Source organism: Eleutherodactylus coqui, chromosome 8 (genome assembly GCF_035609145.1).
Source record: "Eleutherodactylus coqui strain aEleCoq1 chromosome 8, aEleCoq1.hap1, whole genome shotgun sequence".
NCBI lineage: Eukaryota > Metazoa > Chordata > Amphibia > Anura > Eleutherodactylidae > Eleutherodactylus > Eleutherodactylus coqui.
In genome coordinates, this window is record NC_089844.1 from 58140005 (window position 1) to 58161704 (window position 21700).

The 21700-nt window shown below is 40.5% G+C and overlaps 1 protein-coding gene across 1 annotated transcript in view; it reads left to right on the forward strand.

The window, feature by feature from the left end:
• LOC136576410 (potassium voltage-gated channel subfamily H member 8-like) overlaps nt 1-21700 on the forward strand; it is a 463162-nt gene that overhangs the window by 255537 nt on the left and 185925 nt on the right. The window contains exon 3 of the mRNA XM_066575676.1: nt 20082-20216. Within this exon, the coding sequence (XP_066431773.1) occupies nt 20082-20216 (135 nt within the window). The remainder of the gene's footprint in view (nt 1-20081; nt 20217-21700) is intronic.

The window sequence follows — 21700 nt, forward strand, 5'->3', positions numbered from 1 at the left end:
AAACTGACAGCTTTCCTTGTGCCTCGTCTGTGAAAAGGCATTTTCAAATGAAGCTATGAAGCCTTTGAGACTGAGTGATCACCTTGCAAAAATGCATTCAGAAAAAGTGGGTAAGCCTATTTTATTTTTCTAAGGTTTAAAGTCAAAATTTGAGAACAGCAGCACTGTAGGCAAGCTATTTGAAAAATCGTCTCTCAATGCTGACAAAGGCCTCCTTGCTTCATTTAAAGTCTCTTTATTAATATCGCAATGTGGCAAATCACAACTGCTAATGCGTTTCAAGTGGACAGGTCTTACTCCTAGCATGGATGAAGGTAGACTCTGCAAGATTTTAAGAACACAACAGGAAATGACAAAACAGGAAGTGATATCATAGAATAACACATTGGGTGCTAGCAGACATCTGTATGTCTTTACATATTTTTATGATTGTCCTACAATAATGTGGGATAATCTTTTTAAATCCCCGCCTGTTGATAGATCAGCACTACAGAGCAGGGGACAGCAGGAGAAGACGCGGCTGAGCCCCGGCAGCTGAAGCAAGAGGAGTATCTATTTTTATTGCTTTTTACAGCAATGTGTGACAGCTGCAGTAGAGAATTGAAGAATTCCTCTGCTGCATCTGTAACAGATGTGGCAGATGTAGAAGCAGGGAATTCTTTTTACTAGTGGGGATGAAGGAAACATCTGCCGCATGCAGCAGATGTGTTCTTCATCCCCACAGGGGACACAGCAGAGGCAGACAGGTAAGTTTATTTATTTTTTTTTTATTTTTTTTTACACAAAAATTTTTGTTTTTCGGGGAAGGGCTTATATGTAAAGTCCTTCCCTGAAAAACAATGCAGTGGTGCCGGCAGACCATTGTTTTCAATGGAGCCGCCAGCAGCAGCTGTGGCTCCATTGAAAAAAATGCACGGACCTGCATTCACACATCTTTTTTCACGTACATGGGCGCGCCCTTTGAACACACAAAAATACGCTAGTCTGAAGCCACCCTAACTTTGTAAACAAGGAAAACTTTGACTGGTTTTAAACTAGTAAGGCTTTGGGGGCGCTGGCCACCATGCCAATACCTAAAGGGATAGCTGGGCTGAAAAAGGTTGAGAACCACTGATCTTGATGACGCATATTGTGTGCATTTGTAAACAAATCTCCCAGTTTACAAATGAATTATTCATATAAAAACTTATTTTCCTATTAGGATTTAATAAGTCTAATCGTAAACACAGAATGGCTATGCATTGCTAGGATTTGAAGTATTACTAATTAAATGCATTGGGAAGAAAATATTCATTTCACGTCTCATTTGTTGCACGCAATGTTAGAGTTTTGGTAATTTTTCTTGATTTCTTCTTAACGGTTCAACAGTTTTCAAAGTTTGCGGCTTTTCGTGAAATATAAAGTAGTGGTTAATATGTAAATTATGAGTACAAAAACACAGCATACTATCTATATCTATCTATCTATCTATCTATCTATATATATATATATATATATATATATAATATATATATATATACATACACATACACACACACACACACACACTATATGGACAAGTATTTGGACAGTGTAGAAAATCAGCAAATCAGCAAATATTGAGTTTGCTGGGAAGGGCATTGGTGAAATAAAAAGCTGCTAATTTTGTTATAGCTATTCATTCATCTGATCGAACCCTTGTGGGACGCACTGGAGTGATGAGTACGACACCGCCACCCACGCCCATCCACACAACAATCTCTTCTCACAGCCTTACAGAGAACTTGTGGAAAATCTGCCTCCACGTGTTGCTGCTGTAATACAAGCAAAAGGAGGGCCGACACGTTACTAAATAGAAGAATAAAGCACTTTTCCTGAAAAACATACAGTGTCCAAATAAGTTTGTCGATATAGTATATACTATATCTACCGTATATATATAAAGACGAAAGCCCTCACTGACTCACCATTAATTCTCTCACTTCCCGATGTCATAGAAACATGAAATTTGGTACGAGCATTATGTCATAAATAGGAAAAGCTAATGGGTCCCAACTTGATTATTCAATTGTAAGCGCAAAAGAATTAGCGTCTAAATTTTATGTATGTAATCTAATTCTCTCACTTCCCGGTGTCATAGAAACTTGAAATTTGCCATGGGCATTGATTATGCCATAAATAGGAAAAGTTAATAGGTCCCAACCCGTTTTCGTGTGAACACCAGATAAACACCAGTACCAAATTAACTCGTGCGAAGCCGGGTATATCAGCTTATATATATTATATATATATATATGTATATATGTGTGTGTGTGTATAGAAAGAGAGATATTGATATCCCTCTCTCCCTCCTATATATATATATATATATATATATATATATATATATATATATATATATATATATATATATATATATATATATTTATATATGGGAGGGAGAGAGGGATATCAATATCTCTCTTTCTATACACACACACACACACATATATACATATATACATATATATATATATATATATATATGATATGTGTTCTATTGTGAATAACATATGGTTATATGAGATTTCCAAATCATTGCATTCTCTCTTCCTTTACATTTATTCACATTTTACTGTGTCACAATGTTTTTGGAATTTGGTTTATAATATATATATATATATATATATATATATTATAAACCAAATTCCAAAAACATTGTGACACAGTAAAATGTGAATAAATGTAAAGGAAGAGAGAATGCAATGATTTGGAAATCTCATATAACCATATGTTATTCACAATAGAACACATATCAGGAGTTAAAAATGAGACAATTTTACATTTCATTAAAAGAAAATTAACTCATTTAGAAATTGATTACAGCAGCATATCTTATCTTAGTTGGAACAGGGTTAACAAAAGGTTGGAAAAGTAAGGGATACTAATGCAAAACAGTAGTGTGAAAAACATGACTCTGTATAAAAAGAGCATGTTAGAGAGGCAGAGTATCCCAGAAGCAACACTATATATGAACACAATCCGGAAACTCCAACATCTTCACTGGGCCAAAGATCAATTAAAATGGATTAATGCAAAATTGAAATCCGCTCTGTGGTCACATGTATCAATATTTAAAATTCTTTTTCGAAATCATTGATGCCATGTCCTGCAGACACAAGAAGAGAGGGACCATCCAACTTGCTATCAGCCCACAGTTTAACCCTTTGCAATCCAATTTTGGGTTTGGGGTTTCCTAGGGGGATTTCTCTTTCTGCCAGTACTGCAGTATGTGACATGTTGGAGAGGCCTCCAACAACAGAGTGGCCAGTTATATACAGTAAGAATGCTGTACAGGCTTCGATCAGAATTTTGGAAGATGTCAGACAGTGGATTGGAAAGGGTTAACAGCCTGATGGTATGGGGTTGTATTAGTGCCTATGGCATGGGCAGTTTACACATCTTGAGGGACCCTATCAATAAATAGCAGTATATTGAGGTTTTAGAACAAAATCTCTCTCTCTCCCCCCCTCCCCCTGCTCCACCCTGCTCACTCACGAAACACACCGTTCACCCCCGCCGGCACCCAAATCTTTGCGGACAAGCATTTTGGTACTCGAAAAGGACGATACTCGCTCGAGTATCTGTCCTTAACGAGTATGCTTGCTCATCTCTAATAATTAACCCTTGCCTTTCTAAATTAGTCATACACAGTGAGATACAATGAATAAATTTCCAATATATCCAATCACCCCATAGATACAAAACAAAGTAAAATAAAGTAAGTGAAAAAATGTATACCAAAATTAAAGAGCAAAAAGTAAAAAATACAAAACACAAAATGAAAAAAACACAAAAATTGAAACCGCAGGAACAAATTGTTGAAAACCATTCTTTAGGTCCTACATAGGAAAAGTAAAGGGGTCACAACTTGATTATTTAATGCTAAGTGCAAAAGTATTGGTACCCCTATGTAATGTGCCTAATCTAATTCTCTAACTTGCCAGTGTCGTACAAACATGAAATTTGGCACAACCATTTTTTAGGTCCTAAGGGCTCAGTCAGATGAGTGTTTTTGTGCACGCATGTTAGGCTTGTTTTCGAATTGCATCTATTAGAACTAGAGATGAGCGAACATACTCGGTAAGGCCGATTTCGCAATCGAACACCGCGATTTTCGAGTACTTCACTACTCGGGTGAAAAGTACTCGGGGGCGCTGTGGGTGAGCGGGGGGTTGCAGAGGGGAGTGGGGGGGAGAGGGAGAGAGAGCTCCCACCTGTTCCGCGCTGCTACCCCCCACTCCACCACACCACGCCCCGCCCCACAGCACCCCCGAGTACTTTTCACCCGAGTAGTGAAGCACTCGAAAATCGCGGTGCTCGATTGCGAAATTGGCCTTACCGAGTACGTTCGCTCATCTCTAATTAGAACCAATCTTTCCAATGAAACCGGTCACATGTCCGTTTTTTAGGAGCATACAAAAAATCGCAACTGCAAAAGATAGGACCTGTGAGTTCCAATACTCGGTCACGCGATTTTTCTCTACACGCAATGTGCAATTTTTTTTTTCCAGCACCTGTATTGCATGAAAAATGTGCTTGTCTGACTGAGCCCTAAATAGGAAAAGTAAAGGGGTCACAACTCGATTATTCAATGCTAATTGCAAAGGTAAGTGCACCCCTATGTAATGTAACTTCCCGGTGTTGTACAAGCGTGAAATTTGGCATGAGCATTCTTTAGGTCCTGAATAGGAAAAGTAAAGGGATCACAACTCGATTATTTATTGCTAATTGCAGAAGTAAGTGCACCCCTATGTAATGTAACTTCCCAGTGTTGTACAAGCGTGAAATTTGGCCGAACAATATAACTGACCTCTGAACATATACTGAGAAAAATTTACCTCACCTCTGTGTGATTATACTGAGAACAATCTAACTGACCTCTATGTGCATATACTGAAAGACTGTAAAGTACTTAAGGAATCGACCATAGACTGCAGGGATGGAACATGCTTTTAAGGCTAAGAAAGAGGTGTATCCTCCAGTCTGGGGTTAAATTTGAATAAAAGGGGTGTTACCTTTAAGGGTAAAACGTTAGGAGAATTGGAGGGGTTGCACATTCTGCAGAGGGACATCGGTACATGCAACCTGTGGAGAATCTAACGCTCCTCTATGTGTAAACATATTTTATTCCTTAGTACCTCTGAAGTAACGATGACTTCATGAAAATTTTCCATGCGAACAACAGGTAAACACCTGTACCAAATTAACTTGGGCGAAGCTGGGTATATCAGCTAGTTGAGTATAAGACTAAAGGGAGTATGGGAGTCATACACATTGTCCTGTGAGATTAGAGTTGAATCTAACGAGTGTGTGGCTCAGCCCAAGATCCTAAGCTCCTATCAGGGTTGCAAACAGTCCATAAATTCCTGGACATACACAGCACTGCACGCACTTGTAAATGGTACTCCCCTGTTGCTGCCAGGTTCAACAGGTACCGCCAACTATGTACACAGCAGGGAGCAGATCGGGACTGGCATATATCAGTGATATGGAACTGAACCAATGAGGCACAATCCACAGGCCACTCTTAACAGTATGGCTTAATGTTTTTTTTCGGTGACAGATAAACAGCGTGTTTCAGGTCTGTACTAGACCCTTGAGAAAGCAGAAAAATGAACAGTCTAGTACAGACCTGAAACACATTGTTTATCTGTCACTGAATACTGTCACTGAATTGAATAATACTTTTTTACTTTTTGGAGTGGCCCATAGATTGCGCCTCATTGGCTCTGCTCCATATAGCTGATATCTGAAAGTCATTGGGCATAACCAGTTGTCCTGTGTTTTGTTCTGTTCAAGTTTGCGTCTTGTTGAAAGTAACAGAGACTGTAACTGATAAACTGTATGCCCTATAAAAGGACTGTGACCATTAAGCTGTGTGCCTTTAGTGAGAGATTTTCTCATTAGTTGCCACTGCAAAACTAAGTGCCCTCTTAGAGAGACTATAACCACCACTCCTTATACAATTATTTTAACCACCAAGCTCTGTAGCTTGTATAGACTCTAACCAACAAGCCTGTATCCTTTGTGACCAGAACTGCTAAGCTTATACCTCATGTGGAGCAAAATACTTTAAAGCCACCACTGATGTCTGTCTCATTTATTGCACCATGCTTTAGTGGGACCTTTCAAGTGGGTCAAGGGCTGTACTTAAAAACTGACCCTTTTACACCATTACTTTATGATTGGTGGGGAACCAAACTCTGGAACTTGCAACAATCAATTTACATGGGAGTTTAGATTATATAGAAATAGCATGCGCCAAACTTATGGTTGTAAATGCAAATTGCATAGGTGTACTACGTTAATGATGTAGTGCACAGCAAAATTTAATTTTAAAGTATTGCATCTGTATATGCTTAATTGATTAGAGGATTATACTGAGCTTTGCCCAAAAGTTAACAGCATGTCAAAGCTCAAACGAAGTGAAGACCTTAAATGTAAGATCACAGAAGTAGATGACAGGCTACAGAAAGCCGGCTCCAATGAGAATAGTTTACTGCTGAGTAGAGAGCTTCTCTAATGAAGATAGTAGGAAGTCTGTCAGACGCACAGTAAATCTATTATCCACACAGCACACAGATACACATTTGCTTATTTCCAATGAGTTAAAAACATATACCAACCAATGCTTTATATGTCAGTAAATGTATACTGAGAGCACTAAATCAGTGCATTCAATCATGTAACAATGTAGTAAAAAAGCTCTTTATACATACTGTTGCAGTAATAATAATATAAATGTGTTTCTTAAATCAGCTTAGGCAAACATATATATATTCATATATCCACCTTCATATGAAATAGCTAGCAGTTAAATGGTTAACAAGCTCAATATTATATCCTGGTATGTACAAGTACAATGTTGAAGCTAACCCCTACACATGTTTCCCAGTTCTAGCTAACAAGGGGAGGAACTTCTTATCTCTTACTGCATTCCTTCTCTCAGATTGGAATAGTAATAAAGTCTATGCTACTTGGGTATATAGGAATTACATGTTCACAAAGTAACATACATCTGGGGCGTAAATATATGTTACTCATTAGCGTCATTATATACTAGGACAATCATGAGTTGTTATGATGGGGGGCATGCATAAAATTGGTGCATCATATTCAACTATATCTGTATTGCATTTCCTTTGAATAAATCATAAGAGTATTGGGGACTGATGGATAACATCCATCAGGTTAAATACTTATATTCATGCATGTCGCTTCTCATTATAACCAATCTGGAGCAGATCAGTGAAATCTTCTGGAATATGATTTATTCCCATAACAATCCGTAATATTGACTCATGAGGAAGAAGGGACTATTAGGCCTCCTGTCCACCGGCGATATATCATTGCATTATCTGCGGCGATAATCCGCACGCGGGTAACGCAATGAGCACTTTCCATAGGATAACTATAGAAAGCGTAGTCCAATGCACGAGTGGAAAACCGCTGCGATTTTTCACTTGTGTATAAAAATCATGGCATGCTACGATTTTAGCCGCGATTTTCCAATCATTAATGATAGTTTCATCACGGAAAATTGTGGTGACTTTAGCGCTCTCCTGCAGTGGCTCCCACAGCAAAAGTCCGCTGCGGGAAAACACTACGCCAATGGACTGGTGGCCTAACAGTATGTGGATGTAGTTTATTGTACTGTTTATCCGCTATAGTTCTACTACAATAAAACATGCACATGATTATTCACATGGCATACACATTAATATATTTAATGAATTTGCTGCAATATTGAGCAAAGTTCACTTAAACAAAATATTTTATTCGGCATTAACTTTCCATGAGCTATAAAGTTTCTTTTTCTGTTGACACGACTGTATAGGGACCTGCTTTCAGCAGAACGAGTTGGTTTTTTAAATAGTTCTATTTATTATACTGTATAATGTATTGGAAAACCTTTAAACTTTAAGTGGGGTGAAATAGAAAAGAAAACACAATTGCACCATTGTTTTTTTGTTTTTTTTTACTATGTTCATGGTACAGCACAACTGTTATTTTAAATTTATTCTGTGGGATAGTACAGATGGGGTAATACCAAATTTATTCAGTTTTTTAGTATATTATTACTAATAAAAAATCCTTTTAAAAAATGTGCTTCTATCTCTAGGTTCTGAGACCCATAACCTCTTTATTTTTCCATCCATCTGGCTGTGTGATGGCTTGTGCTTTGCAGTGGTGTGCAACCTGTGTTGCACCAAGATCAGCCGGGGAGCCACCACCACCACCATGCGCAGGCATATGATGGCCGAGCACCCCACAAGGTGGGACGAAGGACATTCACTGCCTCCAGGTCAAACCACTCCCTCTTCCTCTGTGCCACAACCTGCCACACAGATCCAATCCCCCTCCCAGGACGCAGACACGAGCGCCTCCCGGTCTGCACCCACACCCTCACCTCCACGGTTCTCCACTCCATCCAGCAATGTCTCTCAGTGCAGCATTCAGCTGTCGCTAACACAAGCGTTGGAACAAATGCGGAAATACGCCGTCACCCACCCGCATGCACAAGTTTTAAACGTGCACATTGCCAAATTAATCAGCCTGGAGATGCTGCCGTACAGACTTGTGGAAACGGAGGCTTTCAAAAATATGATGGTGACGACGGTCCCGCGCTACTCGGTCCCCAGTCGCCACTATTTTTCCCAGTGTGCCGTCCCCACCCTACACCAGCACGTCTCCTGCAACATAAATCGTGCCCTCACTAACGCAATTACTGGGAAGGTCCACTTAACCACAGACACGTGGACAAGTACTGGCAAGCAGGGCCACTATATCTCCCTGACGGCACATTGGGTGAACTTAGTGGAGGCTGGGACCGAGTCAGAGCCTGGGACCGTTCACGTCCTACCTCAGTGCTGCTATCTGCAGCGTTTTATGCCACCTCCTCCAAACCCTCCCCCTCCTCCTCCTCCGCCACCTCTATCTCTCAATTAAGAAGTGTGAGCACGTCGCCAGCAGTCATAGCAGTACAGCGATGGGCAAGCGTCAGCAAGCCGTGCTGAAACTAATCAGCTTAGGTGACGAGGCACACGGCCCCCGAGCTGTTGCAGGGTCTGACAGAGCAGACTGACCTCTGGCTTTCACCACTGAGCCTCCAACCGGGTATGGTCGTGTGTGACAACAGCCGTAACCAGGTGGCAGCTCGGCAGCCTCATACACGTGCCATGCCTGACCCATGTCTTCAATCTGGTGGTTCAGCGGTTTATGAAAAACTACCCCCACTTGTCTGACCTGCTTGGCAAGGTGCACCGCGTCCGTGGTGGACTTGCGGAAATGGGGGCCGAGACTGAGGTCCTGGGCAGGGTGAAACTCTGCCATGTTTAGGCACTCTCTTTTCTTCCTGTTTAATTTTGTCCCTGGGTTCCAGGGGCTCGTCTATACTGTGGGTGCACAAAGGCTTCCCCATTGCATTGTTCAGCTATCTGACACATACAAAGAATGAATTGGGCAGAGATGTGGGCCGAGGCGGAGGTCCTTGGTGGGGTGAAACTCTGCCATGTTTGGGCACACTGATTTCTTCATGTGTAATACTTTCCTTGCGTTCCAGGGGCTCACCTATGCTGTGGGTGCACAAAGACTTCCCATTGCGTTGTTTTACCTGTCTGCCACAAATACACTGACTGACTATGGCAGAAATGTGGGCCGAGGCCAAGGCCCTTGGCGAGGTGAAACTCTGCTATGTTTGGGCACTCTGTTTTCCTCATGTGTAATACCATCTTTCAGTTCCTTGGGCTCGCCTATGCCGTGGGTGCACAAAGACTTCCCATTGCGGTATTTTACCTGTCTGGCACAAATACACTGACTGACTAGGGCAGAAATGTGGGCCGAGGTGAAACTCTGCCATGTTTGGGCACTCTGATTTCTTCCTGTGTAATATCATCATTGTGCACCCACAGCATAGGTGAGCCCAAGGAACTCAAAGACTTCCCATTGTGGTTTTTAGCTAACTGACACCTACACAGAATGAATTGTGTGGGGACACATGAATTTCCTATTGCTATGTAACTCACGGCACCTTGTGTCACACAAGGTGGAGGCTGGGACGGAGCCTGACCCTGGGCCCACACATGTGCTTCCCACACAGAGTGTTGCTGCATTGTGGAGATGTGTAGAAGTGCTGGCACCTGAGTCCCCTTTATGCCCACGTTTGCAGCTCCTGACAATTTTGTGATAGAGGTGGCACGGGATTGGAATGATGATCGTATGTCAATTTAACATTAATTCTCAACAGCATTGTGGGCTATCGCCCACACTTTCAGAGAGGGTCGCTGCCTAGCCCTGCCAACCTTCTGCAGTGTGTGCCTCTGGTTCCTTCTCATCCAGTACGCACTTATAAATAGACATAAGGGTGGTGTGGCTATGAAGCGAGCGTGTGGCATGAGGCCAGCTGAACGCTGCGCAGGGAAAATTTTGTGTGCGCTGTGGACGCAGGGTCGTGCGGGGGGTTGGACAGCAATGCCAACTTGTAACCTAGGAAAAGAAGCAGTGGTGTCACCCACAGGCCGTGATTGTCCTTGGTTGCAGGTAGTGTGGTGCTTAGCTAAGATGTGCCAGCGCATGTGCCTTGCTAATGAGGATTTGTCCCAAGTAAATTGTTAAGGGGGTGACGCCAGACTCTTGCCCCCATTTTAGCTTAATAGTAGGACCTGGGAGCCTCAGATGCAGCCATGCATGCTGCCCCTGCCCTCCCCTATCCGTTTCTGTGGTGTTTTCATGACTTTCTGATGTTTTCTTGTGTTTCACAAGTCATCACCTATGCAGAGCATCTGTCCCATACAAAAATGCTTGAGTCCCCCATTGACTTCAATAGGGTTTGTTACTCGAAACGGTCTCTCGAGCCTTACAAAAAGCATTTTGGTGCTCACTCATCTCTATTCATAATTAATTTGCATACTGCTATCCCATGACTTTTGGAATGTCAGTGTATAATCGCACCAGTGCCCTTCTCACCTAAATAGTTTGACATCCCGATAATGAATTACTGTAACTTCTTGACATGTGGAAATGCTGAACAATGTTTCCTGGCTTGCTTACTGACTTTGTCAAGTAGAAAGTGTAAGGTAATATCTGCCCACGTTCCTGTTCCCTGTCAATCAGCATCTTAACTGTGAAGATTGGTTAAGAATAGGAAGACAGACATAACTGTCTCAGTATGCATCAGCAATACATGGATCAGCCATGACATTAAAACCACTGACGGGTGAAGTGAAGAACATGAATCATGTTGATATAATAATCTTGATATAATGGCATCTGTCAAAGGGTGGGATATATTAGATAGCAAGTAAACAGTCAGAAAGTTTAAGGGTCTGAGAAACTTTGAAAGGTGCGCTTAAAGCCAAGATCAAAGCCCAGGATAGATATGTTTAGAATGAAACTGTGCTCTATCATAGTAAAATATATTGCACGTCTTCCTTTATCCCCATTTCTGTGCTTTGAAGCCACTTGAGTATTAAAAAAAAAAAACTTAGTCTCCAACTGCATATATTAAATAAAAGTGACAGGAGAAAATATGAAAAAGTCTGTTAAATATGTAATTCTGTCACCCAGGAGATCCAAAACTCACATTTACATGAGACTGATTCTCCAATGTATTAAATTAGCATTCCATTTGCTTAACATTTGTAGTAACATGCAAAATTGCTAGCGATAATCCATCCCCCGGTGCTGATTGAAGTGGGGCCGTTTTTTTAATTAAAGACAGTAAGAGTAAAAAAGCAAAACGCTGGTTCTTGAGTAGCTATATTAACACCATTGACTAATCTAGAGGGAAGACTATTAGTGCAGACACAACTGTAGGAAGGTAGACCTCTTTAGGAACGTTACATTGAGAGAAACAAAGAACATAGCCCTCGGTATTCATTCAAGTGAATGGGGCTGAGCACAATACTTCTTATAGCCCACGGACATGAGTGGTGACGACCCTGTTCCACTTTGGAAACCCATTTAAATTACACAGTTTGTTAGGTTGAGATAAGACACAAGTTCATCAGTTTTCTGAACCTTCGTGCATGCAGAGCTAATTTTCCTGCCAAAACTACGAACACCATGCTGAATCCCAATGGATCTCATTATAAGTCAATGGGATCCGTCTGCTGCCAGTGCTGTCCATTATGAATGGAAGCCATAGTGCAGGCGTGAACATAACTAACTCTGAATACAATTAGGCACAAGACCGAGACATTACTTTTCTACTGAGACCTTTTAATCTTTTTTATTAATCTAGCTCCAAGCTCTGAACCCTCTCCAGCTATTTTAACTACATTGTTTTATAGTGTGAACACTAAAATTGCACCATATAGACATAAAAAAGGTATAACAAGTGATTTACAGATGGGTAATATTGGAATCACAACTCTTTAGTTAATTTTTAATGCATACTAAAATTGTAATTACTTTTGCAGCTACGGCCTCGGCATTAATTGGTCATGAACTTTTCAAACAAATTGTGCTTATGTGCCAAAGTGATAACTAACAAAAGTGAAAATGACTTGAAGAATGGCATTGCTATTGCTGAAAAATCCTTCTAAAGTGTTGGTCACTAGGGAATTCCCTTCTAATTTGTTGTCTACTACCTATTGTCTAGTGAAATCTGTCACTAGTAACAGAGATAACAAAATAAATAACAGGAACTGTTGACTCATGCTGCCTAGAGAAGTCTATGGTGAGAAGAGGGGAGAAGGCTTCCGGAGGAAAGAAAAGAAACTCCCACACAGATGTGCTGTCGCAAATTCTGGGTTATTTACTGTGTCATCGCTACTAGGATCACATCTACACTGCTCAGTACATCTCTATTGTCCTCCCTGAGGCTGTTATTTATGTATTTTAGAGAGCAGAATCTAAAGTCTCCTGTGTGCACAGTGTATAGAAGGCAGCAGTACAGCAGTGTTCACCCACCAGCTTAGAGATAACTGAACTAGATATACAGTACAGGCTGCAGAGGAGAAAAACTGTGAAAATGCCTTATACAAGTCATAATCTATAATGGACCGAAAAAGTGTTATTCCTCATGTACATAAACATGGCAGCTTAATCTTATCCAATACATTTTTTATTGAATTGTGCTTGCATAAACAATAAAATAAACAAGGAAAAGCTTATCATTTGATATCGCCACAGGGAGAAACAAAATCATGGATATTTCCATATAGCACCTGTTTATATGGTCTGTGCATACCATGTTTTTAAAAAGTTTAGAGGTCTAATAAAATTCTATTTATTATGCTCCCATGTCTTGTGTGTTGGACTGCACCATAAGCAGTAAGCAGTACCAATAACTGGAAAAAACAGATGTAGAGAGGGAAGGGAAAGAAAGGGGGAGCAATAAGGATATGCACAAATGAGTCAGATGAGCAGGAACCAAATCCGACAATACAGAGTATAGTTTAGTTACAAATGTCTCACACTGCAAAAGAGTCTAAGTGGAAAAGTCATCTGACAAGTTTGGAACACTTTAACCCTTTGCAATCCAATTTTGGGTTCAGGGTTTCCTATGGGGCTTTCTCTTTCTGCCATTATACAATGGCGCCATCTGCTGGCTAGAGCCAGTACTGCGGTATGGGACATGCTGGAGTGGCCCCCGACAAAAGAGTGGCCAGTAAGTATACCCTGCCAGTTGTCTTCCGACATCGGAACTGTACAGCCTTCAATCAGAATGTCTTCAGACGTCAGTGGATTGGAAAGGGTTAAAAGTGTTTTCCAGGTTATTTTTATTGATGACCTACCCTTGGGATAGGTCATTAGTAGTTGATCGGCAGAGATCTGCTACTCGGGAACCCAGACGATCAGCTGTTTGGGCATCTGCTGTCACTCACAAAATACAGTGTACAGAGCGAAAACAGATAGCTCTGACCCTTGTGCAGAGACTAGTCTTAGTAATTGCAAGCACAGCTCTCATTTAAATCAGTGAGAGCTGCACTTGCAATTCCCAGTCCCAATCACTACACAGGGGTCGGCGCTATCTGCTTCCGCTCTGTACTCTGGGCTTTGCCAGTAACAGTGGGCATCTAAATAGTGATCAGCTGGGCTCCCGAATGGTAATACACAGCCAATTAACTATTGATGACCTAAGGGAAGGTCCTACAGATAGGTCATTGATAAAAATAACTTTGAAAACCCCTTTAACCCTTTGAGTGGCGGGTTTCTTACCACCCTGTCGTACCCACCAGGGCAGGTTTCTTTAAATAGTCTAATCATTTAATTTCAACTAATTTTGCAGTCGCGCTCCAAGAGTCATAACTTTTTAATTTTTCTATTGACACGGCCATATGAGGTCTTGTTTTTTGTGGGGCAAGTTGTATTTTTTGATGGCATAATTTTTGGGTATATATAATGGATTGCATAACTTTTTTGCAAAATATTTGTAGGGAGAATGGGGAGAAAAAAGGAATTCTGCTGTTTTTGTTTTTTGGATTTTATTTTTACGGCGTTCAGCGTGCAGAATAAATAGTGTGATAACATTATTCTCTGAGTCAGCACGATTCAGGCGATACCAAGTTTATACAGGTTTTTTTGTACATTTAAAACATTTGCTTTTGTGTCGCCACATTCCAAGATCCGTATTCATTTTATTTTTCCATTGCCAAAGCTCTAGAATGGCTTGTTGTCTGTGGGGTGACCTCTAGTCTTCATTTATCTAATTTTTAGGAATATGTAACATTTTGATCGCATTTTATTCCATTTTTTTCTAGGAGCAAGATTAACAAAATCTGTAATTTTACAGGCCGGTACAATTATGCCAATACCAAATTGAAATAGTTTTTTCTTTTTTACAACTTTTTCACAGTTTAAAAAAAAAAGTAATAAAAGTTTAAATTTTGCCATATCTATAATAAAAAAAAATCTAAATCCTGAAAGAAAAATACATATTTGGTATTGCTGCGTCCGTAAATGTTCGATCTATCAAAGCAGTGCATTATTTACCACACACGGTGAACGTAGTCCGAAAAAAAATAATTCCAGAAATGCACTTTTTCAGTCACCCTGTCTCCCAGAAAAAAATGCAATAAAAAGCGATCATAAAGTCGTATGTATTTCGAATTAGTACTAACGGAGAATACAGGACATCCCGCAAAAATGAGCCCTTGCTCAACTACGTTGACAAAAAAATTAACAAGTTATTGCGCGCAGAAGATGCAGCAGAAAACAATTTAAAAAAATTAAAGGTCTTTGAAAAAAAATATAAGTACTACAGCAAAAAAAAAACTATACAAGTTTGGTATCGTAGTAATCGCACTGACCTATAGAATAAAGCTATCATGTCATTTTTGTTGCAGTTTGTGCGCCGTAGAAACAAAATGCACTGAAAGATGGCAGAATGTCATTTTTTTTTTCATTTTACTCCACTAAGAATTTTGTAAAAGTTTTTCAGTACATTATATGGTACTTTAAATAGCACCATTGAGAAATACAACTCGTCCAACAAAAAACAAGCCCCATTGCTGGGACGTTGATGGCTAAATAAAGGAATTATGATTTTTTTTAAACCGTGGGAGGTAAAACCGAAAAGGGGAAAAAAAATAAAAAGGGGCTGTGTCATTAAGGGGTTAAATAATTTACTAACTTCCTCCTCTGGGTCATTACGATGCAGGGATACCACATGTGTAATTTTGTTTTAAATATTTTACAAAGTAAAGGGAGAAAAGTGCTTTTATTTTTATTTTTTTAATAGTTTTTTAACTTTTTTTTTAACTTTTTTAAAAATTTTTGTCCCTTTAGGGGACTTTCACAGAGATCACATTTCGGGGGTCCGATGGTGACAGCCCTTTACATGCTACAGTCGCGTAGACCGCGGCATGTAAAGGGTTAACACAGCAGAGATCTGAGGTTTTCTCCATTCTCTGCTGTGTAAGAGCTGGTGCCCAGCTATCCTCTGACAGAGGGAGCCCCTCCCTCTGTCAGCCCTTTCTTTACATGCTGCTGTCACATAGCCCGTGGCATGTAAAGGGTTAACACAGCAGAGATCGGAGGTTTTCTCCATTCTCTGCTGTAAGAGCTGGTGCCTGGCTTTCCTCTGACAGCCAAGCACCAGCTCCCCCTGCCACAGAGACCATCGGCTGGCTTCTGACAAGCTGATGGTCTCTGTGGCAACCTGTAAACAAAGCAGTGCAGGAGTTTGAAAATAGAAGCCGGAAGTTGCCGGCAGATCGGTAATATCTTCCTGCACTGTTCTGTGTGGGATTGTGCAGGCAGAGCACACTGCCCACAGCTTATAGCATTGTGCTCTGCAGGTCCCATAGTGAAACATAGCCTGGAAATCTTCCGGGCTATATCGCTATGGGCAGTGGAGCTCCTCCCGGAAAATTTCTGAGCATGCCACTCAAGGGGCTAAGGGCTATTATTTAACTCACTATTAAGCAACATACCCATGTTTTCTCTCTTAAAGTGTATTCCCTATATTCAACTTATTATATAGGCAGTGATACTATTCCTATGACCACACTTTTTAGGTAAGTGTTGTGGAACAGCTATCTTGTTGTTTGCATTCATACACATTCATGTGTTCTGAATATAGACAGGGGAGAAGCCGCTGCCAGACAACTCTGGCAGCAGCTTATCTCCTAAAAACAGAAGGTTGGCTAGTTTAATTCCCCCACAGTTTAGGATGAGCTCTGTTCCTTCTGCAGGAAAAGGACATTACAGTTCTAAACAAATGTAGCTACTTCTAATCTTAAAGGCTGTAGCTCCGGTTCTATCAGGGCTATCAATATGCTTTTGGTGTCATTTAAAGTTGAGATTTTTGTGGTAGCCCTTACAGAACTAGAACTACAGCTGTTGGAATTTGGGTCGGGAATACAGAAATTACAGCTGTCATTTCAGTAAGTGTCTGCAGAGGAAAAAGGGAGTGGGAGGGAAGATCAGCAGCAGCGGAGAGGATCTGTGACTCTCCTATATATCTCCTTGTTCCAGGTAAAGGCGGACATGAATTTCCGTTCATGTTATCAATCCCCCACTCCATCAATCATATTTGCTCTGATTGTCACATATTAGATTTTTCCCATTTTTATACCCTTTAATCACTCCTTTATAGCATTTAACCTTGCAGATGGTGCAGTCATTTGCTGACCATGGTATTCTACATGTTATTACAGAAAACATTGTAAAAAACTGGGGGAGTGCAGTATACAGAGTGGCCCGCAGAGGGCTAGAGACAGGCATTCTGGTACTGCAGAGAAAGGGTTAACACCTATGGGTGGGGCAGGAACTAATGTTAAAGGAGCAGATCCTGCCACACTCGGGGAAGAGACAGCTTAGCAGAGCTGGACAGGCTGCAAGCCTGAGGTCCAGTGAGAGGCAGTGTGAGGGCGCTGTGCCAAGAACCTGGAGCCTGAGGTCCGGTGCGGACCAGTTCTGGGAGCATCACGCTAGTCTAGAAAGAGGAAAGCACCCTCTGGGCACCCCAGCGGGATAGTGGAATGGACTGTGCTTATGCTGTATATGTTTGGAATGCTGTGAAATAAATGCTGGCAGGTGCCAGAGTTTTTAAAAAAATCTGTCACTGGAGCAGCTGTATGCACATGTGGTGCCTATTTCAGTCCGAAAGGTCGGAAATCCGAAGGCAAGAAACCCGTTTGCCACAAAACATATTAACCCTTTCCAATCCACTGTCTGACCTCTGAAGACATTATGATTTAAGGCTGTACGGCTCCGATGTTGGAAGACGCCCATCGGGGTTCTCTTACTGTATATTGCCAGCCTCTCTGCAGTCGGAGCCTATCCAACGTGTCACCTCATGCAGTACTAGCTTTAGCCAGCAGATAGCGCCGTTGTATAATGGCAGAAAAAGAGTAAGCCCCCTAGGAAAACCAGGATAGAAATTGGATTGGAAAGGGTTAATAGCATTTGGGCTCTACTAAATAAATGGATTATATATTTTGTGATTTTTTTTTTTATTTTCATTTGTCTATAACAAGTATATTATCTAGTGTTTTATGCTTTTCCAGCTAGCTAATCACAGTAAGACATAATCATAACTCTGTTTTTTAGATTTTGATACACAGTTATGAAATCAGCCTGCGAAAAAATATGGGAAGGTGACAATGTTGTATAAATCTTGCTAATACATCCAACAGCTGTAGCCATCAAGAGAAAGCATGCAAAGTAATGACTTTCCACAAACCTCCCTAATTTCATAGCTAAAAGAACACTGAATTATAGAAAATGGTCTAGCTCTAGCCAAAATACATTAGTGAGATTGATTGGAGTGATATGAAATAGCCAGAGTTATATAGAAGTTTGATTAAATGGAAACACTTATGACTAGTGATCGTTTCTACATACACTGTGTTCCCAATTACTTGTGCAGTGCTGGAGTTGAAAAGAACATACTATATGACCATCTGCCTAGTGCTTTAGTATTTATAAAGCTTGGAATGATCGCCTTGGTAATGCGTATAGATGCTACACCTTAAACAGAGCAAATCAATACAGTATAGCCAGGCTATTTTCACACTGCCCTGGTGGTCTCCCAAGGCACTTCCAACAGATTTACCGAGAAGAATAGCACAGCATGCTCCCCAATCAAAGTGACAAAACCCACAATCAAACTACTAATGACGACCTGTCCGTCCGTGCATGAGTAGGTTTGTGAGTGACTTACATGCTCCGCTCCTGATCACATGACAGTGACATCATCACAGGTCCTGTACGCACACGGCTGCTGTCCAGCTAGGTGTTCATTAGTATTCCATAGCAACTGAGCCCACAGGTGGTTTGTAGTCCGCCCCTAATCTGCACAAGAATGCAGCACCTTTGGTCTATAATTTCTGGGAACAAACAGAAATGAATTTCCCCTTTAAGACAGTTGGTTTAAATTTACAATGAAAGTTAAGCTCCAGTTTGGAATTATGGTTGTTTTTGGGAAGTACATAATATACTATAATGCTATTGTTAGATTTGCTACATTTACACTCATGAAAGGTCCAATAAAAAGCTACAGGGAATCCAAATGATCACCAATCTCTGTTAACTGAATACAAATGCCATTTAGAGCAGCCTATGTTTGGGCAATACATTGTAATAAAGGCAGCGGTGATTCGCTGGCAGCCTGTGTGGGGTTGCGGAAGTTCTGCAGAGTACTTTTTGAATTCTTTATGCACAAGCAAAGAGAAATTATAGTGTTATAGTAGAGATTTTCTACTTCTACCGTTCCATCACTATAATATGCAGTCTGTCTCCAAATCACAGCTTCATTTTAAATTATGCGAAATAATGATATACAGGATTAGAGAATGGTTGGTTTCAAAAAGTCATATTTCCTGAAGCTAAAAAAAAAGATATATAAGCAATGATGGGAACAAAGCTGAGAAGCCAAGCTGAAGGCAGAATGATTTAAACCTTCCAATTGACCACAGAGTTACCAAATGGGTGGTATACCCACCAGGGGCGTAACTATGGAGGATGCAGGGGATGCGGTTGCACCTGGGCCCAGGAGCCTTGGGGGCCCATAAGGCCTCTCTTCTCCATATAGGAAGCCCAGTACTATGAATAAAGCATTATAGATGGGGGCCCCGTTCCAGGTTTTGCATTTGGGCCCAGGAGTTTCAAGTTATGCCTCTGATGCCCACTGTTGATAAAGTTGCTCTAATAGGCACTCCGGAATGGGCAAGCTATTTAAGCGTTTAACCTGATGTGACAACCTTTTGCCATATACCCTATTAGAATATATAAACATCATGTAAGGGGATCCCACACTGAAGACCCCTCTATGGGCAAAAGTGAAAAGCCAAGTATCAGTGCCTTCCACTCTCATGTCCATGTATTACATAGATAGCCATTCCTTCAATATCAACATGTTGAAGGGAAAAATGTATGGCTGGCCACAACTTCAGTGGATCATCTGAATAACTTGCAATAACCACCTTAAGTCAAAAGTTATAGTATACTGTATATGTTATAAGTTTCATCCAACATCGGTAACAAAAACAAGAAAAACTTTTTGTATTTTGTGTATACTGGCATCAGCTGCTAGAGAATTTTTGTAAACTGTTTGTATAATCATTCTCTAAAAGGAGAAGATATCTCATGTCTTTTTTTTTAATTCGTAGGTGGATCATTCTGGTGTCTCCTTGATATCGTTCCAATAAAGAATGAGAAAGGTGAAGTGGTTCTCTTCCTGGCTTCTCATAAAGACATCTCAGACACCAAGAGTGCACTCTCACCAGACGACAGCAGAACCACAGGTGAGGGATGGAGTTAAAGGGGTTTTCCAGGCAGGTGCTATTGATGTCCTATCCTCAGGATAGGTCATCATCATTAATTGACTGGCTCGAATCCACCACTCAGGACCCTGCCGATCAGTTGATCAGGAGCCACCTGTCAACACACAGGTGTATGGTCATTAATTATATTTGCTTGCAAACCCCCTTTAAAATAAATGTGATGTGTTGATATTGTGTCTTTTATAAATATCCATTTTTATAAAATCCTAAAACTCATGATTATTCTCTGACTAGCATGCATTACAGTCTATCAACTTCATTGCTAGCCCTTGGAAAATGGATCTGAATTTGGGTTGCCAAATGGTAAATTTGGCAACCCTACTGAATTACTTTTCATTTTAAGGATAACAGTAGTGGCTATATAGAACTGATGTAATGCTATCAGTTATGTTGTAAATGTTGTCTCCCAGAGATGGCCATGGAGGGGAGGAGAATACTTCTAGGTGTTACTATTAAAGGGGTTGTCCAAAATGCAGCTTCTTTACAAAACCGGGTCACCAGTGTGCAAAACATAATAAAAAGATGATCATAGAGCTCACACTCGCCCCTCGCCGGTGGCTTTGGGTCTCCCTGGTGACGTATTATTTACAGGCTGAAGTCCCATAAACCTGTGGCTGCAGCCAATGATAGAGCTCAGTGATGATCATCCCCAGAGGGGACTTGAACTTGCGATCACTTGAAGGCTTGATTTCTTTATTGCAGTTAACAGTACTTTTTAGTGCTACCTAGTGTACACTTTGCAGTAAAAATGACATAACTGTATTCCACAGGTCAGTATGATTACGACGAGACCAAATTAATGCCTGGGGATTTGTTTTTTTGGTTTTTTTTTGCTGTACTATTTTTGAAAAATAAAATACCTTTGAAAAAAACAAAATTATTTTCTGCCACCATCTTCTGGCATTAAACATTTTTTTATTTTTCCGTCGCTATAGTTGTGTGAAGGCTCAGTTTTTTTGCAGGATGTCCTGTAGTTCCTATTGGTACCATTTTGGAATTTATTTGACTTTTTCATTGCTTTTAATTACATTTTTTCTTGGAGGCAGGGTAACTAAAAACCCGCAATTCTGTCATATATTTTTTTTTGCTTGATGATGTTCATGTTCTAGAATAAATAATGTGTTACTTTGATAAATCAGACTTTTGCGGTTACAGTGATACCAAATATTTTTGTTTGCTTTTTCCATTGATTTTTGTTATGAATATTGGGAAAAGGAAAGGGGGTTAAACTTTTATTACCTTTTATTTTTCCTAATATTAAATAAAACTTTTTTTTTACAAATTTTTACTTTTTTTGTCCCCATGTAAGACTTGAACTTGAACTTGTTTGATCACATATACTATAATGCAACACCACAGTTTTGCATTACACCACATTCTGGCAGGCAGTCTATTAAGACCTGCCCCAGGCAATTTGTTATGGCAGCCATGGGAGCTTTCAGAAG